The 26,663-nt window shown below is 38.6% G+C and overlaps 2 protein-coding genes across 2 annotated transcripts; one reads left to right on the top strand and one right to left on the bottom strand.

The window, feature by feature from the left end:
• Positions 1-3,442: 3,442 nt before the first annotated feature.
• Positions 3,443-8,480, bottom strand: LOC117293027 (50S ribosomal protein L27-like). Its single transcript, XM_033775234.1, has 4 exons — positions 8,354-8,480; positions 7,113-7,256; positions 5,354-5,424; positions 3,443-4,347 (listed from the first exon to the last, which is right to left on the bottom strand). The coding sequence occupies exons 1-4, from the start codon at positions 8,412-8,414 to the stop codon at positions 4,144-4,146; spliced, it is 480 nt and encodes a 159-aa protein (XP_033631125.1). The 5' UTR covers positions 8,415-8,480; the 3' UTR covers positions 3,443-4,143.
• Positions 8,481-8,613: 133 nt separating this feature from the next.
• On the top strand, positions 8,614-25,439 carry LOC117293026 (U3 small nucleolar RNA-associated protein 6 homolog). The gene is made up of 19 exons (XM_033775232.1): positions 8,614-8,721; positions 9,337-9,421; positions 10,954-10,995; positions 11,629-11,700; positions 12,736-12,804; positions 13,591-13,654; positions 14,300-14,418; positions 15,021-15,053; positions 16,032-16,158; positions 16,958-17,042; positions 17,640-17,716; positions 18,934-19,088; positions 19,905-19,982; positions 21,015-21,147; positions 22,460-22,527; positions 23,026-23,103; positions 23,772-23,878; positions 24,136-24,275; positions 25,092-25,439. The coding sequence occupies exons 1-19, from the start codon at positions 8,630-8,632 to the stop codon at positions 25,232-25,234; spliced, it is 1,767 nt and encodes a 588-aa protein (XP_033631123.1). The 5' UTR covers positions 8,614-8,629; the 3' UTR covers positions 25,235-25,439.
• The last annotated feature ends 1,224 nt before the right edge of the window (positions 25,440-26,663 follow it).

Raw genomic sequence — 26,663 nt, forward strand, 5'->3', positions numbered from 1 at the left:
CGCTATAAAATTGGGCCCAGATTATCTATTGTATAGAAAATATATTTTAACACTCTACATGTGTACATTTTTTAAAGATTTTGGTTTATAACTTGAAAATCTTTTTTTTGGAGGGGGCATTGATTCAGCGGCATTTGGTTTAAAATTTTCGTCTTAAATTAAAGTTTTAGCAAGTTTTATGTGGGAAAATATTTGGCAGAGAGTTTGCTAGCTCGTACTTAAACTTGAACAATGAGCAAAATGAACTTCTGTGGCCTTAGTTGGGTATCTGCGAGGGTAGAGGTTGGTATTGTGTGTGAAAAAGTGCCACGGCATCTCGAGCTGTATACTCCCCGGGGAGCTGAGAAAGATTAAAGGGATGTTATGGGCCCAATGACCAGGCCACTAATGTAAAACGCATCGATACGTTATTGTAAAATACGCTTTATCAGAACAAGTTGTTATTATTTTAAGAGAATAAAAACAAACTTTTCCTCGCTGTTTTTTGCCCCTCATTTAAGGTTGGTTTACGGCACATTTGAATTGATATGTTAGCATGAGATTGTTTTTAAATCTGACAATTGTACAAAGATTTATGAGATATTTTTGGATTGGTTGTTTGTTCCTCTGTGTTTGTTTGTATTAACTGTTGATATTTTGTCAGAAGTGTCTTAAATTAAGATCCAGTTATCTCTGTATTCTTGATCTATTTTATTTATTATCAAATCTTTACGTTTCAGCGGGTTAAATAGATGTATTCTTAAAATATTTCAAAGTAATTTGTTAAGACCGAGTTTTAGTCGATCATAAAAAAACACAGTTTATAGACCTCAGCAATGACTATAAACTGTGTTTTTTAGGAACGCGCGTCGAGATTTCCATTGCGCGACCATCGTGCGACCGACTATAAACCGACCTTCATAAATGTTTTTATTCCATTATTTTTATATTTTCAAATCTTTTTATTTTCAACTTTCTTTTTTCCCTCTGTTTTTTTTCAATGAAGTAAGTGTACATATTTTTCACTTTACAGAGAACCACAAGTTTGTGCATAAATTAAACTTTCTGCGTAAATTATAAGATTAGAAAAAAAGACTGCCATTTTTTTAAATGTAACAATACTCCAAATGTATAAATTTTTGTTTGAAAGCAACGATGAGCAATTAATACAAATTTTAAAGTTATGTAATTAAAAAGTGTTTCTGGAAAAAGGTGCCTTTTTAATACATTTGTGTGATTCTCTTATTTGAAACAAAAAAATTCAATAGATTTTTGTTTTTCATTTGTCTGATGATGTTTTGAGCTGAGTAAATTTAAAGGCGCACTCGTAAGAGTGTGTAGAGAATGAATGCGATATGTATGGGCCCAGTTTCATAAAGCTGTTAAGCACAAACAATTGCTTAGCACAGAAAAAATCCTGCCTACCATACAGGATACCAGCAGTGAGCTTAAATACCACGTAGTGTATATTGGTTTTGACTGGTTCCCTGCTCATTTCTGCTTAGCAGAAAAAAACATACAATTTTTGCTTATGAGCTTTATGACATTGGGCATGATCAGTTAAGTGCTACAAGGTCCTTATTTGTATGAATTTCTTAAATTTGAGTTATGCAAAAGATAACGAATGGCCTGATACGTCGACTGTTACAGAGTGTTTCTCATTTTGCCTTCGAGAAAGGACTCTGCGTGTGGCCAAACGTACTCGGGGCACTATTTTTTGCATTTGGTTGATAAGCAGTTTGCAACAGCTAACTCTTTTTTCTGGTTTCATGATACATTTTGAAGCTAGTTAAGTTCTTTTTGATATATCTTCACCAAGTTATTTACTTGGCAAAGGTAAACATAAACTTTGTGAGAAAAAAACTGTTGTGTTTGGTTGTAGTTTTTTCCATCTGATTCATAACCATCTGATTCATGTCTGATTCAGACAGGCACACAAGAGTTGTACCGAACCAAATAGATAAGGAGCGACTCTAGGTCGACCCAAATAAACAGGCTAACTTAACATTTACATTGCCTCAGCTCTTGACAAGATTGCTGCTCTTGACCAAGGCGCTCCAGAGTTGTTCCGAACGACATCAACAGGCGATCTTTTGACTTTTCAGCGTGTCCAGTCGCTGTTTCAGATATCAAACTTTTCATGTACTTAATTCAGAATTTGGTTCAGCCTGTCTGGAACAGGCGTACGGTGCAATGCTCAATGGATTGTTACAAACATGAAATTACACTTAACGACCTTCTAGCACTAAGCTCGATATTATCGCTGTTGTAACAACTTCCATTGTATTATTAATAAGAGAAATGTAAATAATTCTTCACAAAATATATTATCTGTTTAACAGCAACAGCATGCACAGAAGTTAATAAATATTTGGGATTTTTTTCTTCCGGATTCCTAACTCTTGGTGTGAGAATAGTGTAAGATGAGATGAGCCCAAGAGTTGATTTGTGTTTAAAAGACATACAGCAAGTATTAAATTTAAACATAAAAAAAAAATGGCATTAAAGATGGCCTGAAACTTCAAAACATTTACATGATTTTGTTTTACTTTGTGCATGAAGGAGGGTGTTTTGTGTGAATAATATTTATTGCGACCATTTTGATTGTCTCTCGGTATTCCATGGATTAATTTTGTCCTTATTTTTTACCTTGTGCCTACTTCCTAAACCAAATAAGTTTTTGTGTGTTTGACACAAAAAAGAAATCATCCTTAAACAATTATTTTGACTGCAAATGTTATTGATTTGAGTTGAAGGTTTCATGATTTTTGTGTAAAATAAAATAATATACAAAGTTTGACATTTTGACTGGATGTTAGTCATTTATTTGAGGGGAGTTGGAATGAATGCAATTGTGGAAATAAAGAGAAGCTGGCATAAATACTGAATAAGGCCTTGACCGGTGATTATTAAACCTTGTCTTAGACTGTGCCCCTGTCTTTATTCGCAAGGATAAAGACAGGTACCCGCTACTCAGATCCAGAGATTGCATTGGGTACAATGATATCATTGGATAAATGCAGCGACTAAAAACTACTATATCTGTGTTGTTTTGATTGGTCCGAGGTCACCTCGGACGACCAATCAAAACACAGATATGGAAAGCTTACTTTCGGCCGTCTGCATTCTGTATGTCCACTTGTGTAATACATGCATGTATACCAAGTATACAGTACATGCGAGATGTACGTGTATAATTTGAATGCGTATCTCTATGTGAAATAAATGTAGGTCAAAGGTGAATATACATACCGGTTGGAGGCCGATTTCTGGCGTTATTCACAAGCCTTGAAGTGTGACATCAGATGTTCAGGCTAACCTTGTCTTTGCCCACAAGGATACAGCCAGGCACTGGTATTAAATTCCAGCGGTTTCAACTGAAGCCCTACATTGCTTCCGAAAGTGTGTACGCATGTATTAAAATGGCCAGAAAAAAAGTAGTGGGAGCAAAGAGACAATCGTGTATAATTTGTTTATTTTTATTTATTTATTTATTTTATCACACAACCAATAGCGAACTCGGCACCAATAACAGGACGAATAGATAACAATAAGAAATGTTCAGTTTTAGTTGTGGGAGGAAAACCCCAAATGGGGGGAAAACCCACATAGTCGGGTTGGGAACTGAGAACCCAATTCACATGCAAGGCTCCGATCCGAGGTGGGATTTGAACCTAGGACCCACAGACCATGCAACTTTCATGAAAATGTTCTGCAGTTATCAGGAAGTGCCTACTCATAACTTCTTGAAAGAGAACAACAAAACTTGGTTCTGACTATAAGAACCTTGTTGTCTGAGATATCTATATAAAAAAAACAGAGCTAATATGTCCACACAGAAAGAAAAGTCCGTCATTGGAATACACAATCAGAGAAATGTATCTGACAGTAAAATTTTTCAGGCTCAAATTTCGGGGAATAAAAACTGATGTTTTTCTTCAACCACATTACTTCAAATGATTCTCAAAATGCTTTATAATACCGAAAGCCGCTGTGCTTCTTTCCAAGAAAGTTTTTATAACCATTAATTTTAAGAGTGATTACCAATATTACTCTCTGCTAAAGAAACTTTTACTCGTTGACAACATCATCTCCCAAGAACCATCGCCGACATAAATACAAATCGACGTTTCCAAAACAGGTCATGACTCCATCCACAAAATTCTATACCTGTTCCTTCAACTTGAATAAACCAAGTTCAGGCTCTGGTCTGATATTTACAAATGTTCTTGTCATTTCCTCGTCGGATAAGGTCGGAGCTATCGACTTTCCGAAAACCGTTGATGGTTTAGGATTCCAACGCTCATGGGTGTAGTAAACTGTACCAGCCACCTGAGCGGACAGCGTGCGATCTCTTCCTTTTGTAACCTACGTGAAAACAATTATAATAGTAATAATTTTCTTAATTTGTTAACAGTTTAACTGTTCTTAACAGTTTGAGTGTTGAGTTGCTGTGTGGTGTTGGATTTTGTTAGGGGTGGGGAAAAATTCTAGTACATCAGTAAAAGGAACATTACAGGATTGGTTTTTGAAAAAAAAAAAGGTTTTTGGCAGTGCAAGCACTTTATGTAATCCCCAGATACATATAAAACTGACACACCTGTCGATCGGCCATCTGTGTCACGAGAGAATAGTGAAAAAACTTTTTGAATTTTTTTTTGCATTGCATCGATGCATCGAAACAAAATTGAATAAAACGCTCACTGAGCGTTAAACTCCAAACGCAAAATTAGATTATTTATATCTCATCAAATATGACATTTCAGACAGAAATATTTCAAGGGAAGTTTCCTACTATCATCATCATTAGACTGTGTAAGTTTTATGTAAATCTGTGATCTTCACCAATTTTTGTTTCTTACCAATTCTGTAACGTTCCTTTAAGAAAATAAGGGTTAATGATGCTCAACACAACCGCAACGTGATTTGGAAGATTAGCAAGCTGCTCCAAACTTGTAAGCATAAAAATAACAAGGATTTTTACAAAAGCAAAATGATTGTTCTAAAGCCGGCAGGACTCCATTAGTAGCATTCACTGAAAATGGTTTATTTATAACCTATGACCTCATCATACAGCAAGGCTATGGTGGCCTATTAATGCCACTCCATAAAATCCCCTTTCCTTACCACAAGGAACAACAATATCATCAAACTTATAAGGCCATAAAAAAATCACAGTAGCTAGAATTTTTTATGATTAAAAAAATAACGCTGAACGACTTTTTTGTTTCCTGGTTTTTCTTTTGTAACATGGCAACACTTTCAAAAAATGCTTTAACACAAAAAAAAGAATGAAAACTGTTTCAACATTTCAAAATAACTTCATTTTAAGAAAAAGAGTTTGTTCCCCAAAGTCACAACAATGATTACTTACGAAGTTTCCAGGGTACCACCTAAATGCCATCTTCTGCCTCACAAGAATCATCCCTGGCTGTACATATTCACCTATAGAGGGAACCAGTTAAAAGCATAGGTAATACAAGCGTGAATACACACACTCACAGGCCCTTTTCAAAACCACGTCTTGGGGTCCGGCTTGAGTTCCGGCCCGGAGTCCGGCTTGGGGTCTGAGTGTCTCTGTCAGTTATTTTCAAAAGTTGTGCTTTTGGTCTGAAACTTCAAACAGGCAAACAAAGCTTCGCTGCTGGAGCCCAAGCTGAAGCCAAGGTTTCAAAAGGTTAACCAAGGTTAACCATAGGGGAGTCAAGGTGTCTTTTTGGACAGCCTGTTTGGAATTTGAACCCATACCTGTATTTTCTCCTTTGCTCCCACAAGTTTGCCCAGTCCCCCCCCCAAAAAAAAAAGGAATGACAAAAATGAAAAAAGAACATGTTTATAACAAACTTTGCTTTACATTGACAAAACAACTCCCTATACATTGTACTATGTCACTTGTGTTTATTTGAATCACTCTTTCAATGTTTTGGACACAGTGGCAATCAGATTACTACTAGTGTTGGGAGTCGTGACTATTGTTTGCTGTGTCCAGTCGCAACTACCACTTTTTAACTACCTGGTAACGTACACCAAGACTCCTGAAAGAAATAAAACTAGCGATACACATTCTTTGGATTTGAAAAAAGTTGTGACTAGTGTCAAAGTTGTGATTTATTGAAGTTGGGTAGTGAATTTCACTAGTCACCCAGGCCTAATTGCCAGCAAACCCATCTCTTTGCCACTCACTAGTCACCCAAATGTATCATGTCTGTAATTGTGGGTGGGCCCACACCTGTTGGCCAACCGCACAAGGCATGGCAGAGCTCTGTGTCAAATGACATGCAACTGCTTGGAGTCAATGCAAGGAACCCGACGGACAGGGCCAAGTGGAGGAGAGCCAGAGGGAGATAACAGGCCAACCCAGAACAGACTAGACAACGACCTATAAACCGACATAATGACGCTGATGATGATGACCCACTGCTCATGGGTGCAGGACAATGCTCTATGCATAGTTAGCCGAATGGAATCAAAGTCAGACAAAATTTGTGGATGAATTTTGGGAGAGTTTGGTTTTAGCAAGATGCACAAGTCAGTTTAGATTTAAGATAATATAAAATTTGAGGCATTGCATGGTGAGGTATCAATATATATTTGGTTTGCGGTAACACCATGTGTGTATCTACTTGCCAGGTAGAGTTTGTTCTTAGAGAACTGTCTTGCTTAATTCTACTACCGCGGAGTAGATTGTTCGGGTGTTCGGGAGACTACTCAGTTCTGAAAAGAACTGTCCTGCTTATTAACTATTACCGTGGCGGATGGTAAAGAAATGGGCTGGGACTACTACTTAAGCTTATAGGATCGTAACTAACTGTACTACTGCGGAGTCAGTTCTTGGGGTGGTCTCACTGTTTCTACTAGCTTGCTCTAGTCATCGTCAGGAGACTGAAGAGGCAAGAGATAGGCCTAAGTGGGCTTATTTATAGGATAAGATTAGTTAAGATTAATGGTAGAGCAGACCTGATGCCTTGCTTTTGATAGGGCCAGGGCAACAATGCATTTTCTCCTTAGTAAAGGGCACCTGTATGAGGATATTGTAACTTTCTCCTTGAACATTTCAAGTAGCATCAAGGCAATGACCAGGGGCAATGGAGGCAACTGACTCCATGAAATATTAAAGCTTGTTTAGAGCTTACCATTCATTTTCTTGATTCCGAGTCTCTTTCCAGGACTGTTTCCCCCAGTGTTTCTCTTTCCTCCGCTTGCCTTCTTGGATGCCCATCGTACCCCAAAGAGGCTTAGCGCTGGTCCTACATGCTGCAGAGACGACGACCACAAACCTGCCAAGAGAAATAGAGAGAGAGACTTGAGGAATTAGCAAATTATGACCTTCGGGCTCATGTACAAAACTGTAAAAACTGATGTAAAAATATTAAGAATTTAGTTTGACTTTCCCCGAGGGATTTAAAACACTGTGAGTAAAACCACATAGATAATATTACATAGTGCATTTTACAATAACGCCTCCCCGCCGGACCCCATATATATTATATATAGGCCAGCCCGATATTTCAATTTCTTCGGTCACAGGCTGCCGCCAGCCCCCACCTGGCGGCGCATTTGTTCCTGATTCCTGGCATAGCCGGGGTACTGTGCAGCGACCGGGGCCCAATTTCATTGCAGCAACTAGTTGCGATAACGTAACCCTCCTGCCGACTGGCGGCCGTCGGGAGGAGGGTTACGTTTATCGCAACTATGCAGCAACATGCTAAAACAAGAAAAAATCATGTAGCTGAAACCAGTTCCAGATTGACTGTGTGTGTGGCCAAGCTGAAACAAGTTTCCAACCAAAATTTTATGAAGTTTTTTGTCTATTGTCAGATTGTATTGTATTGTAAAATTTTTGTTGTTGCGACGGTCGATCGGTGTCCACTTCAATTTGCAGATTCTGCATGCTATGCAGTATTTTCTGCTAAGAAACAGCAAATGGTGTGGGGATTACCTGGTGTGTAATAGACCTTATGCACATGACGTCGTTTTAGTACGGCGCACTAGCCTTGAGGTCAAAAGGAGGTTGTTCATTGGCCAATCTATCTATGCGTTTTGATTGTTTCGTCACCGTTTGACCTCAAAGATGGCGGCTGGATGACGTCAATGCATAAAGGTCTATTTACATTTTTTGGGCTGTGGTAACCCCTGCTGAGAATGGTCTGCCTGCCCTTCCTTTTGATGAAGAAGTCAACTCAAAAACTCAAAGTCAAAACTCAGTCAAACAAAGTCAAAGTAGAAAAATGTGAAAAAAAATATGTGCTTAGCTATTTTTGTGCTTAAGCGGCTAAAACGCTAATGCTGTAAACTAATAAACACCCATTATTAAAACTCAAATGTTTTAACTCTATTTCAAATAAAAAAAAATTATAAAACAAACTTTTCTTACCAGTGTTTTCAAGTATTTGAAGCGGAGTTTTCAACAGCCGCAAGCAGCCATTGACTAACATGGTTGACCTTTGACCTGCTATTTTACTGTCCTCGTCCCCGAGTCTAGTCCCAGGATCTGGCCTAACTGCACGACGATGGGTCGACAGCAAAGTACAAATTTTGATACGAGGTGGTATCACATGTGCCCCACGTTTTGATCAACACAACATCGCGCAGCTCATGTCGTGAAAGAAATTCTTTAATTTGATATAAATAAAATTCAAGGAGGGCAAACATGGCGGAATTTGTTCATCAGAATATTGAGGAAACACTGCAGGAACTGGAGCAGCTAGAACGTGTAGGGCTGTTCACAAAACCAGAAATAAAGTAAGTAAATTACTCGTTTCGCCTTTCAAATGGTAGTGGTGTGTCTCTGTGTGTACTGTGTGAATAGTCAATGACTACTTCATTCAATGTTTGGGGGCGTGTCAAGCGGGGGGGGGGGGGTTGGTTGATTGTTACTAATTATTAAATTACATTTTAACAAAAGCCTTATTAACTTACATTTTAAGACTTATTGTGTGATTAATGATTTTTCACAATGACCTGAGCTGAGTGAATGCAATTTTTCGATTTATCATAAATTCATTATGAATGCACATTCTCCCATCATGCCCATCCATGCATTATTCATTGTCTAGGTATATATAAATGGGTTTCTACGCAAACAATGATTAAAGGTTCTTGGGCATAGGGCCGAGATCAGAGGCAGTCAAGAGTATTGGCAATATTTAATTTAATTCTGCGAAGTGAATTTGACGTCGCAACTCTGTTTTCGTTGAGAATTCGCAAGAGAGTTGAGCACAAGTCAACTGCTGCGAATTTGTGACGTCAACATTCGCTTCGCATTCACATTTGCAGGAAGTATGATGTCAAGATAGACCGATGGGTTTCAAGAAGACACATATTGCATTTTCATGTTCCTTCTATTTTATATTCTAGAACTATAGTGAAGAAGAGAACAAACTTTGAGTATCGTCTCGTTCGCCTCAAGAAAGAGAAGGAAGATTTCTTGAGATATATTCAGGTCGGTTTTTATTTCTTCTTCTTCTTCTTCTTCTTCTTCTTCGTCTTCTTCTTCTTCTTCTTCTTCTTCTTCTTCTTCTTCTTCTTCTTCTTCTTCTTCTTCTTCTTCTTCTTCCTTTCTAGTGCATCCTTCTTAATTGAAGATATTCGCACTGCCAAACACACCGGGGCAAACAGACGGGACCTACAGCTTTACATCCCATCCGAAGGCTGAAGCAGTGGTTAAGTGTCTTGCTTTAAAGGACAAAAGTGTCACGACTCCCCAACCCACACACTCCCTTGAACAGGTCAGAGCTTGAGTCTGGTGGAGGTGCTCTTAACCGCTCGACCACGACAACTCCTTGGGTCTGTGGTCCTCTGTTAATTTTGAGCCTTGTGTTAAGTTCCACAAGACAGTTCGGTAGGGTTTGGACATTTAAATGGTTAATGGTCTTTCCACCACAAAACCTGTTGAAATATGTTTCCAAATTCATGAATGAAGCCAACAGTAAAATATAAATATTAAATTTCCTATAATAAAAAAAGTTAGCCAGGGATGCTATTCAGGGAGATTAGTTGACATCCCTTTGGTTGATGGAATATTTCTTATTTGTAATAAAAAAAAATTCTAAAACTTGTTATACATGTTGCTTTTATTTCTGCTCCTGATTTGTTTGACTGTATAGTAAAGAATAGGCGTCCTGTGTTTATTTTAATCCTGGAAAGTGTGTTGAAATCTGTCAATTTTATTTTAAAAGTCAGCTCATAGTTTAGATCCGATCAAAAGTCACAAGTTTCAAACTGTCTCAGATAATAATTGTAGATGCACAACCGTAGCTTGTCGCTAAAGGTCTTTACTGTACTAGAGTCTCTTTTCAAAACCACTGCTTCGGCTCCAGATTCGGCTCAGGCCAGCGTTGCCCCTCGGTTGTTTTGACAATATTGCGCATGCTTTGCGAACGTGCTGAGGCTTCAGACGAGAGGCAGAGCCTGATGCCAAAGCCAAAGCCAAAGCCAAAGCCATGGAGTTGAAAAGGGCCTACCACTTTTGCTACAAGGCCAGAATGAAGTATCTTCAATAATAATAGTAATAATAATTTTGGGGGGCTAATCATCCTTACTCGCAGCTAAGAGCTGAATTGCGAAGGACGCGGACAAACGTGTTCGAGAAGCTGGCATGCAAGGGCGCCTTTGGCTGCCAGCCACATCAACCCATTATGACCACGGAGCACAGCCAAAGATCGAAAGTGTTTGATTTTTTTTTCCCGAGGGAGGAAAACCGTATGGTATGGAAAACCCTCGTGGCACAGCAGAGAACCAACGCACAACTCAACTTACATATGGCCCCGGCCGGGAATCGAACTGGGGTCACCTTGGTGAGAGGCGAGCACTTTACGCACAAGCCAACCATGCCACCCAATATTCAATTCGAAACACAGATTGACCACCGGTCCTGAGTTAACTGGCCTGATGCTGAAATCAATGGCCTGGGGCCTGCAGTCCAGTGTAAATGCTTAGCCTGATAAATTTTTGGTTTGTATGTTTTCCCAACAGTATGAAATCAACCTCTTAGCTTTGATCAAGACAAGGAGGGAGGTAACTAGTTTTATTTTATTGATGTAAATATTTTGATAAAGATTTAAATTTCTTTTATGTTATTGTTTTCCAGTGAGGTGACCAGCCATCAACATTCACTCAACTGCGCAGATTTTATATGGCTGCGCAACTATGCACCAAACTAATTGTATGTTTTGTGTAATGCAATCACCATATAATATCAAATTGCAGGCTGGCATAGTCAATTGTGAAAACCAAAGTGAATGATACTGAATGGTCAGAGAGTAGAAAGGTTGACTGTGGACTGTGTGGATACCTACCACATGATATCGTATTGCAGGCTGGCATTGTTAATCCTTGTAAAACAAAGTAAATGATTTTAAAAGGTCATAGAGTAGGAGGGTTGACTGTGGTTTTTACCACGTGATATCATTTTGCAGGCTGGCGTAGTGTATCATTCAAAACCACAGTGGATGATATTAAATGGTCAGAGAGTAGGAGGGTCGACTGTGTACTAAATTGTATTTAGGATGCGTTCACAAAATGATATATTAGCAGGCTGGCAACGTGTATCATTCAAAACCACATGAATGGTCAGAAAGTAGGAGGGTTATTGAATATTGTTGTGTCATTTAAATAATAATGTGATTTTTTTCTGATTTGACATTTCAGCGACTAGGCTACTTCTTCAAGAAGGATGAGATTGAGTACGCAATTATCCGACGAATCCAGAGATTGTTCAGGGTAAGATTCTTAAGAACTCAAAGATAGTATCACCGGTAAATATTGATAATAATTCCAAAAGCACTGGGGAAACATCATGGATGAAATAGGGACAAATGCGAGGGTAGATCTGTTGCTCAAGTGCTTTTGGGAACAGTAAGGAACCTAAAAAAAGCCATTGAGGTCTATAAGGCTACGGGACATATCCCGACTCAAGGACGAAAACGAGAACGATAAAAATGCACGTTCGCGATTGGTTGAATTGCTCCCCGCAGAATACGCCCACGCTCATTCAACCAATCGAGGGTGTGCATTTTTATCGTTATCGTTTTCGTTCTTGTTATCGGGGCCTGTGTGACCGGGCCTTTATAGGCACAAGGGAAAATGTCATCTGTCTTTCTATATGCTGTGATAAGATGCAATAGTAATAGTAATCCAAGCACTTAATATACATGTAGCTAGGTGAGGAAGCACCATAAGTAAATCTCTTTTGAGTAGTGTTGGTTCTGAAAAGAACTGGTGGTTGACAACTCAACGTTTCGATCAGGTGCTCTGATCGTCTTCACTTTTCAGAACCAACATGCCTCGAAAGATGGTGCTACCGCAAACCTCACCTTACTATACTCCCACTATGCTTTAAAATCCCCCTTTATAGCATTCTTACGCAAAAAAAGTTCACTCACTAAATTAAACCAACTTGTAACATCCCCAGTTGTGACACTTGTGTCTTTAAGCAAGACACTTAACCATTGCTTCGTCCTTTGGATGGGACGTAAAGCTGTTGGTCCCATGTGTTGTGTAACGCATGTAAAAGAACCCAGTGCACTTATCGAAAAGAGAAGGGGTTCGCACGGTGTTCCTGGCTGTGCAGCTGAATGCGCATAATTGGGTCTCAGAATTCATCACTGCAATAATCTATCTTTCTGAAAGTTTGTACATACTAAGTGCCTCGAGTACCTTGTTAGGTAGATACGTGCGCTTTATAAGACTTCAATATTATTATTATTAACATCTTGACCAATTTCAGCTCAATGTTTGTTTTGCTTGTTTAATCAGAGAGCCTGCACCATGTTCTGTGATGATCAGAAACTCTGGTTCTCCCACATACAGTTCTGCAAGAAATGGGTAAGAACACTTTTTTACTGTGAATTTTGTTGATTTTTATATTGTAATTTGATGTTTTGACACTGGACATTCTTGTATATTTTTCTCAAAGCAATGTTCTGTTTATTTAATGCCCTTAATTTTTGTATGTTTCTTAAAATGTAGCATCAGCAAATCAAACCGATAACTATGAAGTTTCCTTTTTTGAAATCGTTTAGGGTGCCACTTTTTTTGTTTAGTTTACGGTCAGTTTGTGTCTTCCTGATTATTTTTTATCTCTGTACTTTAGCTTACCTGTGAAATTAATAAATGACATGGGAAACTATTGTTTGCATTCGCTCACTCTGTCGACCCAAGTGGCTACTTGAGACGAGCGCGATGATACACACGCCACACAACACGAGCCCTCATGCAGCAAGCTAGTTCAGCTGTAGTCTCGAACCCTGTATCTTCCTTCATCGTCTTCACCATGTTCTTGATTTGCCTCCCTCTGTTTGGTTGTCCATGTTTTGGCTCCCACAGGATCACCCTACATGCTGGTAACTCTGGATGCCTGACGCAGTGCCCAGCAAGACTTAAGCCCGGTTTATATTTCCTGCGATTGCGAATGCGATACAAATATTGTCGTCACAAATTCGCAACAAATAATTCGTAGGGGTTGAGTTGTGCGAATATCGCAGCGAAAACAGAGTTGTGACATTAAATTCACCTCAAATTCGCATCGCACTTACATACGCAGGAAGTATGAACCGGGCTTGTTTGCGATTACTTTTCTTTAATTTTTTTTTTTTTTTTTTTTTGTGACAGAACATGAAGAATGAGCTGAGTAAACTGTTCACCAAATTGCTGAAAGTCTACTCCAAAAATCCAGGTAGATATTTGTTTAAATAAATAACAAAGTAATAAAATATTTTTAAAACATTGTAAATATAATAAATATAAAGTAATATATTTGGGGGCATTCAGGTTGGTATAGGGGATTATTCCCTTCCTTTAACCTCTGTGGACCTAAATAAACTAATAATAAGGTCACTGTGGTCCAGTGGTTAGACTGCAGCACTCGCAACTACAAGGTTGTGGGTTCAAATCCTACAAAGATAGCCGCTGATTTCACAGTGACTAGAATAAGTATTGTCGTCTATAGTTATTGAATCAACAATTTCTTGATTTATGCAATTCATAATCGTAGACGTTACACCATTGTTTGTATGATACAGAGAGACTGGCTGTTTCCAGCTTGGTGTTTGTTTCCCCTTGTGTGAGTTTTTTGAGTTCCCTTAACTGGAAGATCATCTAAACAAACAAACAAACAAACAAACAATAACATCTGTAGTTTTAAACTTGCTAACTTCAATTAGTCAAACGAACCAAGATACGACTCCTGAACATACTTGTCTTCAGCAGCGCATTGTATGGGTCTGAGACATGGACATTAACGCAGAATGAGAAAACAAAGTTTTTGACTTAAGAGAGAGAACTTTAAATAAAAGACAAATTGCTTGTGCGTTTCTTGTAGCATTGTGGATAATCGCAGCCAAGTTTCAAATGGAGGACAATCTGTCTGCGGAGAATGCTCGGAGTCTCCTGCTACGAGCCATCAGGCACCATCCTAAGAGTCAGAAGCTCAGAGTTGAGGTTAGTCAAACAAAATTCCATGCTAAAAATAGGGCTTGATCAAAATATTCCTCATACTTGGGTTTAAAAAGATTGATCACCTGTTTGGTTTACAATATCATAAAAATGTTTTAAAATGTGATTGTGTGCAATGTGACAACTGCAGTACAATCCTTCCCATCATGGATTTGGATCTGAATCTGGATCAAATTCTCAACTCTCTAATGAGAGCCAACTGAGAAGAGAAGATGGTGAAGAATTTTCAGTTTTAGATGTGGGAGGAAAACCCTAGAGAATGATTTCCAGGGAAAAACCCACGCAGTCAAGTAGGGGCTGAAAAACCCAATCCACATAGTGTCCCTGGTGGGATTCCCACTTGAGTGCCAGAGGTGGAAGGCGAGGCGAGGCAAGACACGATTACACCAACCTGACCGCCACTGTATTCTGAACAAGAATTTGTAGATGCTCACCGGCCCATCCCAGCGGTTTTGGATGAGACCCGTGGGAAATGAGCTGGTGAATTTGTACAAGCTCATCAACCAATGCCAACCATCTTGGATGAGAATGGTGGGGCAAATTTCTATGGTTACTAAAGAGGTTCTTGTGATTCCTTCCTTTCACAGTATTTCAGAATGGAGTTGATGCATGCTGATAAGGTAAGCCATATTTAAACATTTATATAAATTTGAAATAATTGTAAGCATTGAGGCTGAGAGTGCTGTCTTGCGTGAAGCTTTTTTTGTGATCGGCCCCGCGGGTTTCATCCCAAATCGCTGGCGAGGTAGCGCTTTCTGCTGTACCAGCCAGGCTTCTGTGGATGATACCCAAGCCTACATCCATATGGACTGTAAAGGGGGTAACCCTGTTTGAGCCCAAGGAGTAGGTGGCAACAGCCCCTGGAAAAATAGTTGATTGTAGCCCACACCTTGAAGTGGCCTTCAAGCCTTGTGTGTCTATCAACTTTAAATTAAAAAAATAGAGGAGGGAACACAACTTTAATTTAATTGGTTTTATCTGGTTGTGGAGTCAAGTTTTCTCAGAAAAGAAAACCCCATAGAGAGAAGACAGAGACGTAAGTTTCAGTAGTGCCCCTGGTGGGATTTGAACCAGGGTCCTAGAGGTGAAAGCTGAGAACAGTTACCACTACACCAACCTGTATATTTTTTTAAAGAAAATTAAAGAGTTTGTGTACTTTTTGTATGACATAAAACACAAACGTCCACAGATTTGCATGAAACTTACACGGTTTATAGATAATGATGGTAGAAAGGTTCCCCATAAAATATTACTTGCCGAGGTGCTGTAGCATTTGAGAAATGAGTAAAACAACTTCACACATAAAATTTTGTTTTTGCCTCACTGAGACGAAAAATGTACAATGGACTGGCGCGACTCACCTGAAAACATTGCTCTGTGACTGTGATTTTCACTTGGTTCCCCAAAACTTAACGACTACAGTGTATTGAAGCTGAAACTTCTTGAGATGAAATATATTAACATATATCTTCATTCACAGTGGGTAGGGATTCGTGTCATGGCCAAAAACTTGATCTAAAAAATGTATCAAGACCCTTCAAGTGCAAGGCCTGGTTGTGTTACTCTATAATGATATATTTGTCACTTCCTTTCTACAGCAAAGAAAGCGTTGGGCCGTGTTAAAACAGAGTGACGTAGATGTCGTTGAGGAAGGAATGGAGGATGCCCTCTTGCAGGGACAGGTGGCCAGGCTCGTTTATAAAATAGCCATTCAAGATATGCCAGGTATGTCTGAGATGTTTAGTGTTTTCCTCCTAATTCTTCGTTAATGACAAATCTAAAGCGAATGAGAAGCAAATCACACAACGCTGTTTTCCAATTGTGACGAAAAGGAACTGCGCTTCACTTTTGCAATTTCGCTCAAAGTAGGAGCCAGGAAGTAACACCAGGAACACAAATTACAAATTCATCATGTATGTTTGATTATATTATGACATTAACTTCAAAGGGAAATATAGTTTTCATTTCTGGAAATCAATTTAAAAAAAGGGATCGCCAGTTATCTTTATAGTAAACTGTTAAAGGAACACATTGCCTTGGATCGGTCGAGTTGGTCTTTGAAAAGCGTTTGTAACGGTTTGTTATAAAATGCATTACGGTTAGAAAGATGATTTAAAAGTAGAATACAATGATCCACACAAAATTGCCTCGAAATTACGTGGTTTTCCTTTTACTTTGCGAACTAACACGGTCGGCCATTTATGGGAGTCCAAATTTTGACTCCCATAATTGGCCGACCGTGTTTGTCGACGAGGTAAAAGGAAAACCACGCAATTTCGAGTGATACTTGTGTGGATCACTATATTCTACTTTTAAAATATCTTTCTAATCATATGCATTTTATAACAAACGGTTACAAACGCTTGTGAAAGACTAACTCGACCGATCCAAGGCAACGTGTTCCTTTAACAGTTAACTGTTTGAATTGTAAAACAATTCTGTGTCTTTAAATATTTTTTGTTGTGTCTTATTTGTACTCAATTGTTTTTTGGGTTTTTTTTCCCCCTTAAATTATATCTTGTAGATGATATTAATCTTCACTTGGCGTTCATTCCGGTCTGCAATAAGTTTGACTTCACTCAGGACATTAAAGACGAGATTTATACAGAGTAAGTGTTACAAATATTTGATTGATGTTTAATTTGCATCGGGGATAAAGAATATTATTTGGTTTTATCATTACGCCGATTCAGTAAAGCGCTGTATCAGACCTGGAATTTCACCTTTGGAGGGCAAGGCTATTTTTCATTTTGAAAAGGGCATTTCCTTTTGAAGTCTGGGAAACTTTTGATGGAGCACCAAGGCCAAGAGCAGGACAACGGAGGCCTTGGCCTCTGTGCAATTCAAGGCCTGCTGTATATTCATTACTTTCCTGAGGCTGGTTGAAATCAAATTTGCAGATGAAGGTTTCAAACAAATCGTTTATTTTAGTATAATTTTCGAAATTGGCAACCATTATGATGTTGCCACTATTTTGGTTATGTTCCTGTATATCTGGCTGCTATGGTTTCTTCAGGGTTAAAAAGGACATTAACTCATCCCAAAATATGGTGTTTTTTCTTGTGAAAATAGTAACTGCTTTCTCGATTTAAAGTCAGGACTCTCACCCTTTGTTATTGAAGTGGCTTGATCTTCCAAACCTTTCAGAAAACGAACGAGACATTTTATAAAAGTTGTATTTATTGTGTTTTATATTTGTTCAAAAGTCTTCAGGAAGCTCATCCGAATAATGAACTAATGTGGGATGCCCTCGCAAGGAGACATCTAACGGCCGCCAGAAATGGTAATGTACATGTATTCTTTACTGAATATTTAGACCCCATGCCACTGTTTAATGTTTTCATAAAAGAAGTCAGTGAAAGAAAACAACATTTGAGTTCATTCCTGGATTTTGATGGTGTTCAATCAAAATGGTGTGAATTTGACCTTTTCCTTGACACAAAACCTTCCTCTTTGGAAAGTACAGACCCATTTGTTTTTGATCCAATGCTTCACTTTCATTAGGACTCCTTCTATTAGAAAATGAATGCATCACGAAACTGAATTTTGACCTTAGAGCCCCACTTTCAGGGATGTGATTTCTCCCGTTTTTTAACCCAATTACATTTTTTATATATTTTCGGTTTGATTATTTTAAACATCAATTTCATAAAATGTTTAGATAAAAACCATAAAACAACGTCCCAGATTGCAGAGTAGGGCTTTTTAAAGCCAAAATTAAATGTTTATATTGGGCTTCATGTTTGAAAGCTTTCGCGCTCGCATGCTTTGGCGCTTTGGGCTCAGAGTTCATGTTTTTTCTCAACAGCCTATCATATCCTAGCCCTATATACATGTAGGACTCTTTCTCTGTACACAGATACAGAGTCCTAACTATTAAGGCTCAGTTCTGGGGCGGAAAATTTTCAAAGCTTCATAACTTACATCTTACCTGCAACAAGCCACTAATTTCAACAGATTCACATTCGATGGCGGCATACATTTTTCTGCGGTGGGTTTTGGTCGTCATATATTCTTTACAAATCCGAAATTTTCGTGAAATAATGCAGCTCCCAACGTTAAAAAAAACGTGTATACATTCGCGTGCAAGACGCAAGATGCATGAATTCTTGGTCACCGTATCTTGACTGCACACCGTTAAAACGCAAACACAACGCAAGATTTGCGCATCTTGCGTCTTGCGTACACACGGCAGACTGTGAGAGACCAAACAAAAATTTGAATTTCTTAAACGTTGGGAGCTGCATTATTTCATGAAAATGACGGATTTGTGATGGATTTGTGATATATGCTGCCATTGAATGTGAATCTGTTGAAATTAGTGGTTTCTTGCAGGTAAGATTTGAGTTATGAAGCTTTGAAAAATTTCCGCCCCAGAAATGGACCCTGATATCCAGGACGTCACTGTAGTATAATACGGAAGTGTAAGACCGCCAGGGCTTATCACATCCCTGCTCTTTAGTTTATGAAGCAATGTTTTTTTGTGTTGATCAAACACAGAATCTGCGTCAATCCACTTAGCAGAAGAGTCACAATGTTGGACAGTCTACCAGACGGCTGCGGAGAGACTACCAACAACCAAGATGTGGACATTGTTTGCTGACTGCTGCATAGAGAGACTACACCTGGGTGGACCCTCCGATGTCAGTGATAAGGTCAAAGACAAATCTGAATTTGTATTTTACCACCACTTATTCTGACAAAGTAGAGTTGAAGAGACTATCTGGACCTTTATGTAGCATTCTTACTTAAATAACGATAAATATAGGTTTTCTCGGTCAATTTCGGAAAATGAGCAGCCAATTTAACCACCAAGCTATTCTATTTCGCGCAAAATCAAATGCTACTCAAAAGGGTCATTCGATTTCGTTTTGGGATTAGTCAAATGTAATGTTGCGTCATTTGAGTTAACAAAATAATCATTCAATTTAACAATTCATCAAAGCAGCATTCAAATTCGCAGACGCTTCTTCAGGCGTGTGTGTCGCGAAAAAGAATGACGCTACGCTAAATTGAACATGGTGCTTAAGGAATTTGACTCGACCCAAAACGAAATTGAATGGCCGAATTCTGAATTTGAAACGCAGTAACAACTGGAGAGGCAAAACAGCTTTAATTCGAACGCATGAAAATGAAATTGACTGCTCATTTGCCGAATTTGACCGAGAAAACCTATATTACTGAGTTCTTATGTAGGGATAAATTGCTTATTTTTCCCCCTGCTATGCAGAGCAACATTTTGAAGTATGAGACTATGCCTTTTCATAGCACCATGTAATGGTTTACAAGCTGCTGTGGCGCAATATGCTGCCAATCAACAACCAGGAACACCGAGGCGAATCCCTCCTCTTGGAGCATTTAAGGCGAGATACAATGGTTTTTTTTGCAAAATCGAAAGACAACTTTTTTGTACTGAGGCAATGATTTATAAATTATTCAGTTATTAATTTGAAACTGTTTTGTTTCTGCAGCGAGCCAAGACAGCCTTAAAGGTTTTCTCAACTGCACATGAAAAGACGAAATTCACTGAAGATCTGTATTTGAAATGGGTAAGTGTATTTTTCACAATATTCTCATTTATCTGGTTGGAGTTGTGATATATTTGCGTGGGGAAATACTTCCAGGGATGAGATTGTTCAGACTTTTGGCTGAATTCAGACTTTTTATGTCGGCCTGGTGAAGAAAATCAGACTATATTTTTTTCCACAAATAAAGAAATCCTGCTCATTGGTCTACTTCTCTAGTGCTTTGGATACTGTTTCCAAAAGCTCCTTGGAATCTATAACCCCAGGCGTTACCAAAAGGTAGACATAGCATCATTTCAACATACCTTCGAATTTGTATCCAAGTTTCAGACTTTTTCGTTTGTAATGACTCTCCCCCCTGTACATCACAAGAGTCTTCCTCTTAGTCTAAGAATCTGTAACTCTCGACCAAAATGTGCTTTATTTTGCTGACTAAAGATTGCCATACCATTGTCTTGCCTTGTCTAGACTGGCTCTACTGATCATGAACACTTTTAATCTTGAAACAACATATTCAAGTGTTGTACCATCAAAGAGTTTTAAGAGCGTTTTTTTTTTATTGACCTACTGCACAACGCAAACTGCATTTACATTTCCTATCTTGTGCGACATTTTTAGCATGTCACGTGTACAATCTATGACTGGTATCCTACTTATTTTCATTTTGAAGCACCATTTTCTGAGTAAAGGCACCGGCCACTATTGGTAATTACTCATAACAACTGTTAGCATAAAAACTTTCTTTGTAACAAGCAATGGAGAGCTGTTGATAGTATAAATCATTGTGAGAAATGGCTCCCTCTAATGTATTGTAGTCTGTAAGTACAATGTAACAAGGGTGTTTTTTCTTTCATTATTGTCTTCCAATTTTATGACTAATTGAGTCAACATGTTCACAGGTTTGTTTTTGTATGCATTATGGATACACCAAGTGAGAATACTGGTCTTTGACAATGACCAAACATGTCCAGTGCCTTTACGCAGCTCTATGCTTTAGCCATAACCAAAGATGTCAGTTCAGACAATGCCTAAGATTCTTTCCTCATCTACTTCCAGATGAGACTCCTTCAAGACATCGGTGAGATTGACAAAGCTAAGGAGGTTGCAGCATCAGCTATTACATCTCATCAACGCTCAGCGGACATCTGGGAGGCGTGTCTCCGCCTTGCTATGAGGGACTGTGGAGTCGGTAGGATCAGATGGTTTTCTTGTTTAAAGTAATAATATTAATAATAATAATAATAGTTGGTTCTTATGTAGTGCTCTATCACACCCCTGAGAGCGTATTAAAGCGCTCAGTATTATGCAAGGTATGTGGAGCTATACAGATTGGAGTATGAGACCTATTCCTTTATAGCACCGTGTAGTGATTTACAAGGTGCTGTGGCGCAATATGCAGCCGATCAGCCCAGGACCATCTGGGCGAGCCCCCTTCTCTTTTTGATAAGTGCACTGGGTTCTTTTATGTGCATTACACAACAAATGGGATTGAGGTCCCATCCGAAGGACGCAGCAACCGGGTTGTACATGTACATGTAGCTAGACCAATTTTAGTGGTGGGCAATAAATCAAATTTTGTTGTAAGTCTACCGAGGGCAAGGGGATCAACAAAATTATTCATGTTTAATTATGGGGCCATTTGCCAAACTGTTTGTGTTATGGGGTCATGCAATAAGTTGAATGGCCTTTTGATTGTGCTCTTTCTCTGTGACATTTGATTCTCCTCATCATTAGCTTTGTCTCAGATCAATGCAAAGTGGACAATATTTGAAATCTGTGCTGGGCAGCACAATGTATTTTTCTCAGAGTGCTGGGCAAAAATTGTGAGTCCTGGGCAGGCTCGCCCAGCACCGCCCACCGTGGCTACAACACTGCGCAGCAATAACAGTTAAGTGTCTTGCTAAAAGTCAGAAGTGTCACGACTCTGAAACTGACACCCTGCTGAACAGAAACAACCAGAACTTGAGTACAGTGCTCTTATCCGCTCGGCCACGATACAGGCACACTATTCTACTAAGCACATGTAGAAGTGGGTTACCAGCTGAAAATTACTTGTAACTTACAGTGGCTATGACTGGTTCCCACATATTTGTGCTTAGTACATTAAATATGCTTAGCACCATTTCAGCTTGAGGAAAATGATTTCCAATGTTTGAGCCAACTCATTGACAATCATAACGAAAATGGTACTGGATGGATTGCTTACTTTTTAGGACTGCTTGTTTTTCTCAGCTAGAAAGTTGTAAAACAAATTTCAAACTCTTGAAATGAGTTTAAAATCAACCTTCCTGCTGTTTGACCATTTAATACCATTCGCTATGGTTTTAAACGATAGATAAACTTTACGATGGGGTGAATAATTCTACATAGTCCACACCTGTTACAGTTAGTTCTGTGCACAACCCACTTAGTTGAATTAAATGCTTTTGAAAGAATCGTCGCTGAAAATAGTACCAATAGTAAGAGGGTTAATATACTGATAAATATTTCTGATATGACAGACAAACAGCAGCAGCTTGATGAGGTGTCTCAGCTCTTCGATAGCGCCATCTCATTCGTCAAATCTAAGGTAAGTTTCTGAGACCCCCTCCCCCCCCCCTCTGTAAAGCCACTCAAATCTCTCAGTATCAGATAGATATTTTCTAGATACTTTCTTTCTTATATTGCTGACATGTCTTTGTTCGTTCTTGTCCATTGTTTGTTTTTCTAGGTAATTACTTTCATTGTTAGCAGCTTGTGCATTGAGCCTTCTTGAATACAACTGTACTATCAGGAACATTTTCCCTTCCTACATGTACAGTACTATCTCCCACAAAATATTTACTGGCTAAATGCACACATTTGCTCAGGGACCCACAACTATACAAGCTTTGCTTCTTTTTTGGTCCCTCCACAGTTTAATGAATTTCATGTTTATTCTTCATTGAGTTAACATTTTCAAACAACTATTTTTGTCTTAACTTCCAATTTCCATTGTCTTCGATTTGATTGTGATTTTGAAACTGTGGAAATAAATTATTTGATTGATTATTTTTCCCCTCTGTGCTTATTAATATTTCATCCACAGAATGCTCTACCTCTGTGGTATTTGGGTTTAGACTGGTGCCTCATCATGAATCCGGAGAATGTGCATGATATATTCAAGGTACTAAACATGGCTGTAACGCCGCAATAGAAAGGTCTATCAGAGGAAAACTGTTTTGTCCAAGCTCTCCTGGTTTACATTGTCTCTTTTCAAATATTGATTGTGATTATAACCTATAGTCCCATTGCACTGAGATCACACTCGGCTACTGTCAGCCCACGGTATGCCATTTTCGGGGTCAAAATTGATGTACGAAGAAGATGCCGTTGCATGCAATGCCAAATTTGTTTGATAAATTCTACCCATGAAAGCAATTTGGATGAATGTTCCGGGAAAAGACTTTATTTTAGAGCATTATTAGTAATAAATCATCATAATCCTTTGGCTCAGGAGCAAGTTTCCTCCAACTTCAACCATCAGTGTTGTGTGTTGGTCTGTTCGAAACATGCCTTCATCATCTCCAAGCTGGCTTTGTACGTATTATGTCAGGAATGATGTGCGATGCCTTCCTAGTCTTCTTTTCACAAAGGTCGGTGTGTATAGAGCATATATCTTGCCAGGCTCATCATCTGGCACTGTGAGTATATGCCCAAGGAACTTGAGTTGCCGGGTTCTTATAAAACACTCTAGTAATAAATATGCATTGTTTTATTATCTCGTGCAAAGCAAGTTCAAAGTATAATATATAATTTTTCTGAACAAAGTTTTGTTGTTGTTTTGGTGACCAGGCTGCAATGAAGGAGCCACCAGTGATCTCATCACCGATGCAGTCAAGATACTTACAATGGGCAGCCTTTACTAAGGAACTCAAGAGAGCAAGAAAAATCTACAAGAGGTAGGTCTGATACAAGTCTGGGTTTACTCCAAGTTTTATAACTCTGCTTTTTGCTGAATTATCCACATATGGCAGTTAAAATGACATGCTTAACATAAAAATAATAATACCATCTAGTTCTTATGAAGCGTTTTAAACAGAGTCGGTCTGAAAAAGATTTGTTGCATGTATTATATCTGTTGGTCATTTTCTGTCATTGTAATTGTGTTTGCCAATGAGTTGGATTTATTCACATTGTCTTTTCCTGTACTTTCTAGATTATCCAAAACCAGGCCTCTGTCTCTGGACCTGTTCAGGCAGAATATCTCCATGGAACTGGCTCAGGCCGAACCAGACCATTCAAGAGTGCGTCGATGTTATGAAGATGCCCTCATGGAGTACGGATCAACCAGACCAGGTCAGTAGTAGGGCAATAATGATAATAATAGTGGCTTCTTATATAGCTCGCATATCAGCCACCCAGTGACGCTTCTGGTGCTGTAACATACAGTAATTCCTGCAAGTTAAGTGGGATTACATTTGAATTTTTAGACCTAATCGTGGTGGATTCATTTACGTGCATTACACAACACACAGAACCATAGGCTAAGCATCATGGTTAGATGTCTTGCTAAAGGACACGGGTGTCACGACTGGGACCCGAACCCACACTCTGCTGATCAGAAACACCAGAGTTTGAATTTGGTGCTCTGGCCGAGTGGTTAAAACTCTATCGCATGCCTGCTTCTCGAACATGTTGCTGTGTCCTTCGCAATTTAACTTCTTGGCTGAGGATGGTTAGCATCCCAAATCGTTATTATTTTTATTTTATTGCCCTGTCACTTCCAAAAATATAATCAGACGTTACTTCCCACCCCCTTGGCTTTCTTTTCATTGTTTACCCGTTACTTTTTCTGTGTGCTTACTGACTCTCTCTCTATTCATGTATCTCCACTTCACTGCTTATGTTCACTTAATTACCTGCAGCCGATTTCACGAAATGCTCAGATAAATCCTATCTTCCTAACTTAGGATGGGCTCAACACGTCCAAAGTCTTTGGATACGGAACTGAACTCGTCCTAAGGCCTAAGATTAGTTCTAAGTTAAGAAGAGTTTGGTGAAATTGACGGGTGTTCATGTTTGTTGTGTTGTCAATTAGCCTTCGAGAAAGACTCTGCTAGGGTCGAAACATCAGGCCATTACCTATTTTTTTGCACTTTTTCTTGCTATCAGATTTATGGTTGGAGTATGTCCGTCTAGAGAAGGATAACGTTCATGCGAGTGAGATTCACTGGAGAGCAACAAAAGCACTGTCTGGATCTGACCTGGAAGAATTTACTAACGGTTTCACGTTACTACAAACTGGCCATCTGTAAATTGGTCGATTTAATGAACGGCTTCACATTACTATAAACTGGCCATCTATAACAACCACGTAAAGGTACATAGAGTTTTAATTGACCTGCTCAGAGTTGGACAAGTTGAGTCACTGTTTCAGGGTTCAAGGCACAGGACACTTTTGGTAATTACTCAAAATAATTGTTGGCATAAAAACTTACTTGGCAATGGGGAGCTGTTGATAGTATAAAACATTGTCTCTGAAGTAACGTAGTTTTCGAGAAAGAAGTGATTTTCCACTTAAATATTTGAATTTGATTTCGAAACCTCGGAATTAGATTTTGATGTCCCGAAATCAAGCATCTGAAAGCACACAACTTCGTGTGACTAGGGTGTAATTTCTCCCCTTATTATCGCGCATTTGACGATCAATTGAGTTCAAATTTTCGCAGGTTGGTTATTTTGTACATATGTTGAGATACACCAAGTGAGAAGACTGGTCTAAGACGATTACCAATAGTGTCCAGTGTCTTTAATGAACGGCTTCACGTTAGTACAAACTGGCCATCTGTTACAACTAGGTAAAAAAATAGAGTATTAATTGACTTTCTTGACGAGTTAGACAAATTTAGTAAGGGTTTCACTTACTACAAACTAAGTAAGTTTTATAGTCATTAACTTTTGAAGTAATGTATTTACCAAAAGTATACCCTCCCTTTAAATCTTTTGTTGTTGTCAGTAAATATTAAACCAAGGTGCGTTTTGGTTAAGAGTTAAATAGTCCTCATATAAAAGGTTTTTAAGAAAACAAAATCAACTTGAAAATCACCGGTTCAAACATTAATTCGGTAAATTTTAAACTGACGTAATGTTTTCTGATTTATCGATCAAGAATTTCATTGTCTGTATTTGAAGGAATCCCAGTATTTATTTATTTAAATGTTTCCGAATTCTCATTTATTATTTTGCTAATTTCAAGCTCCAACATGAACTTGATCAATTGAACTTGAGTTTTACCGCCGAATTTATTTATTAAAAAATTCTGGTATCTTCTTAAATTGGTGAATTAATATTCGTCGAGAATGCATTGTATTTAAGTTATTCATCTTTTTACTCTATGAATGTTTATCCCAAGTTGGTTCAAACTATTTTGTCTCTTTAGCAAATGTTTTTGTAAAATTAATGTTTAATTTCTTTGAAGGAAGAAATCTGTAACCCTTGAATTTATTTAATAACATATTGCTTACTTTGTTATTGTTATTTTAGTGGTTTAATGTTACAAATAATATGTTAGAATGCGACTGGCGCAGACAAGATGGCATATAATTTTGGTTAAATGAAATGATCTGTCTAGCAATGTTGTATGTGCTTTGAGAAATTTCCCTGTTCCACATTCCACCTTTGTCCTTGTCTCTGCTAGCCTTGCTTTACTCCAGTGCGCCAGAGTATGGGTCCCTTGTCCTAAAA

This window comes from Asterias rubens, chromosome 7 (assembly GCF_902459465.1).
Source record: "Asterias rubens chromosome 7, eAstRub1.3, whole genome shotgun sequence".
Lineage (NCBI taxonomy): Eukaryota > Metazoa > Echinodermata > Asteroidea > Forcipulatida > Asteriidae > Asterias > Asterias rubens.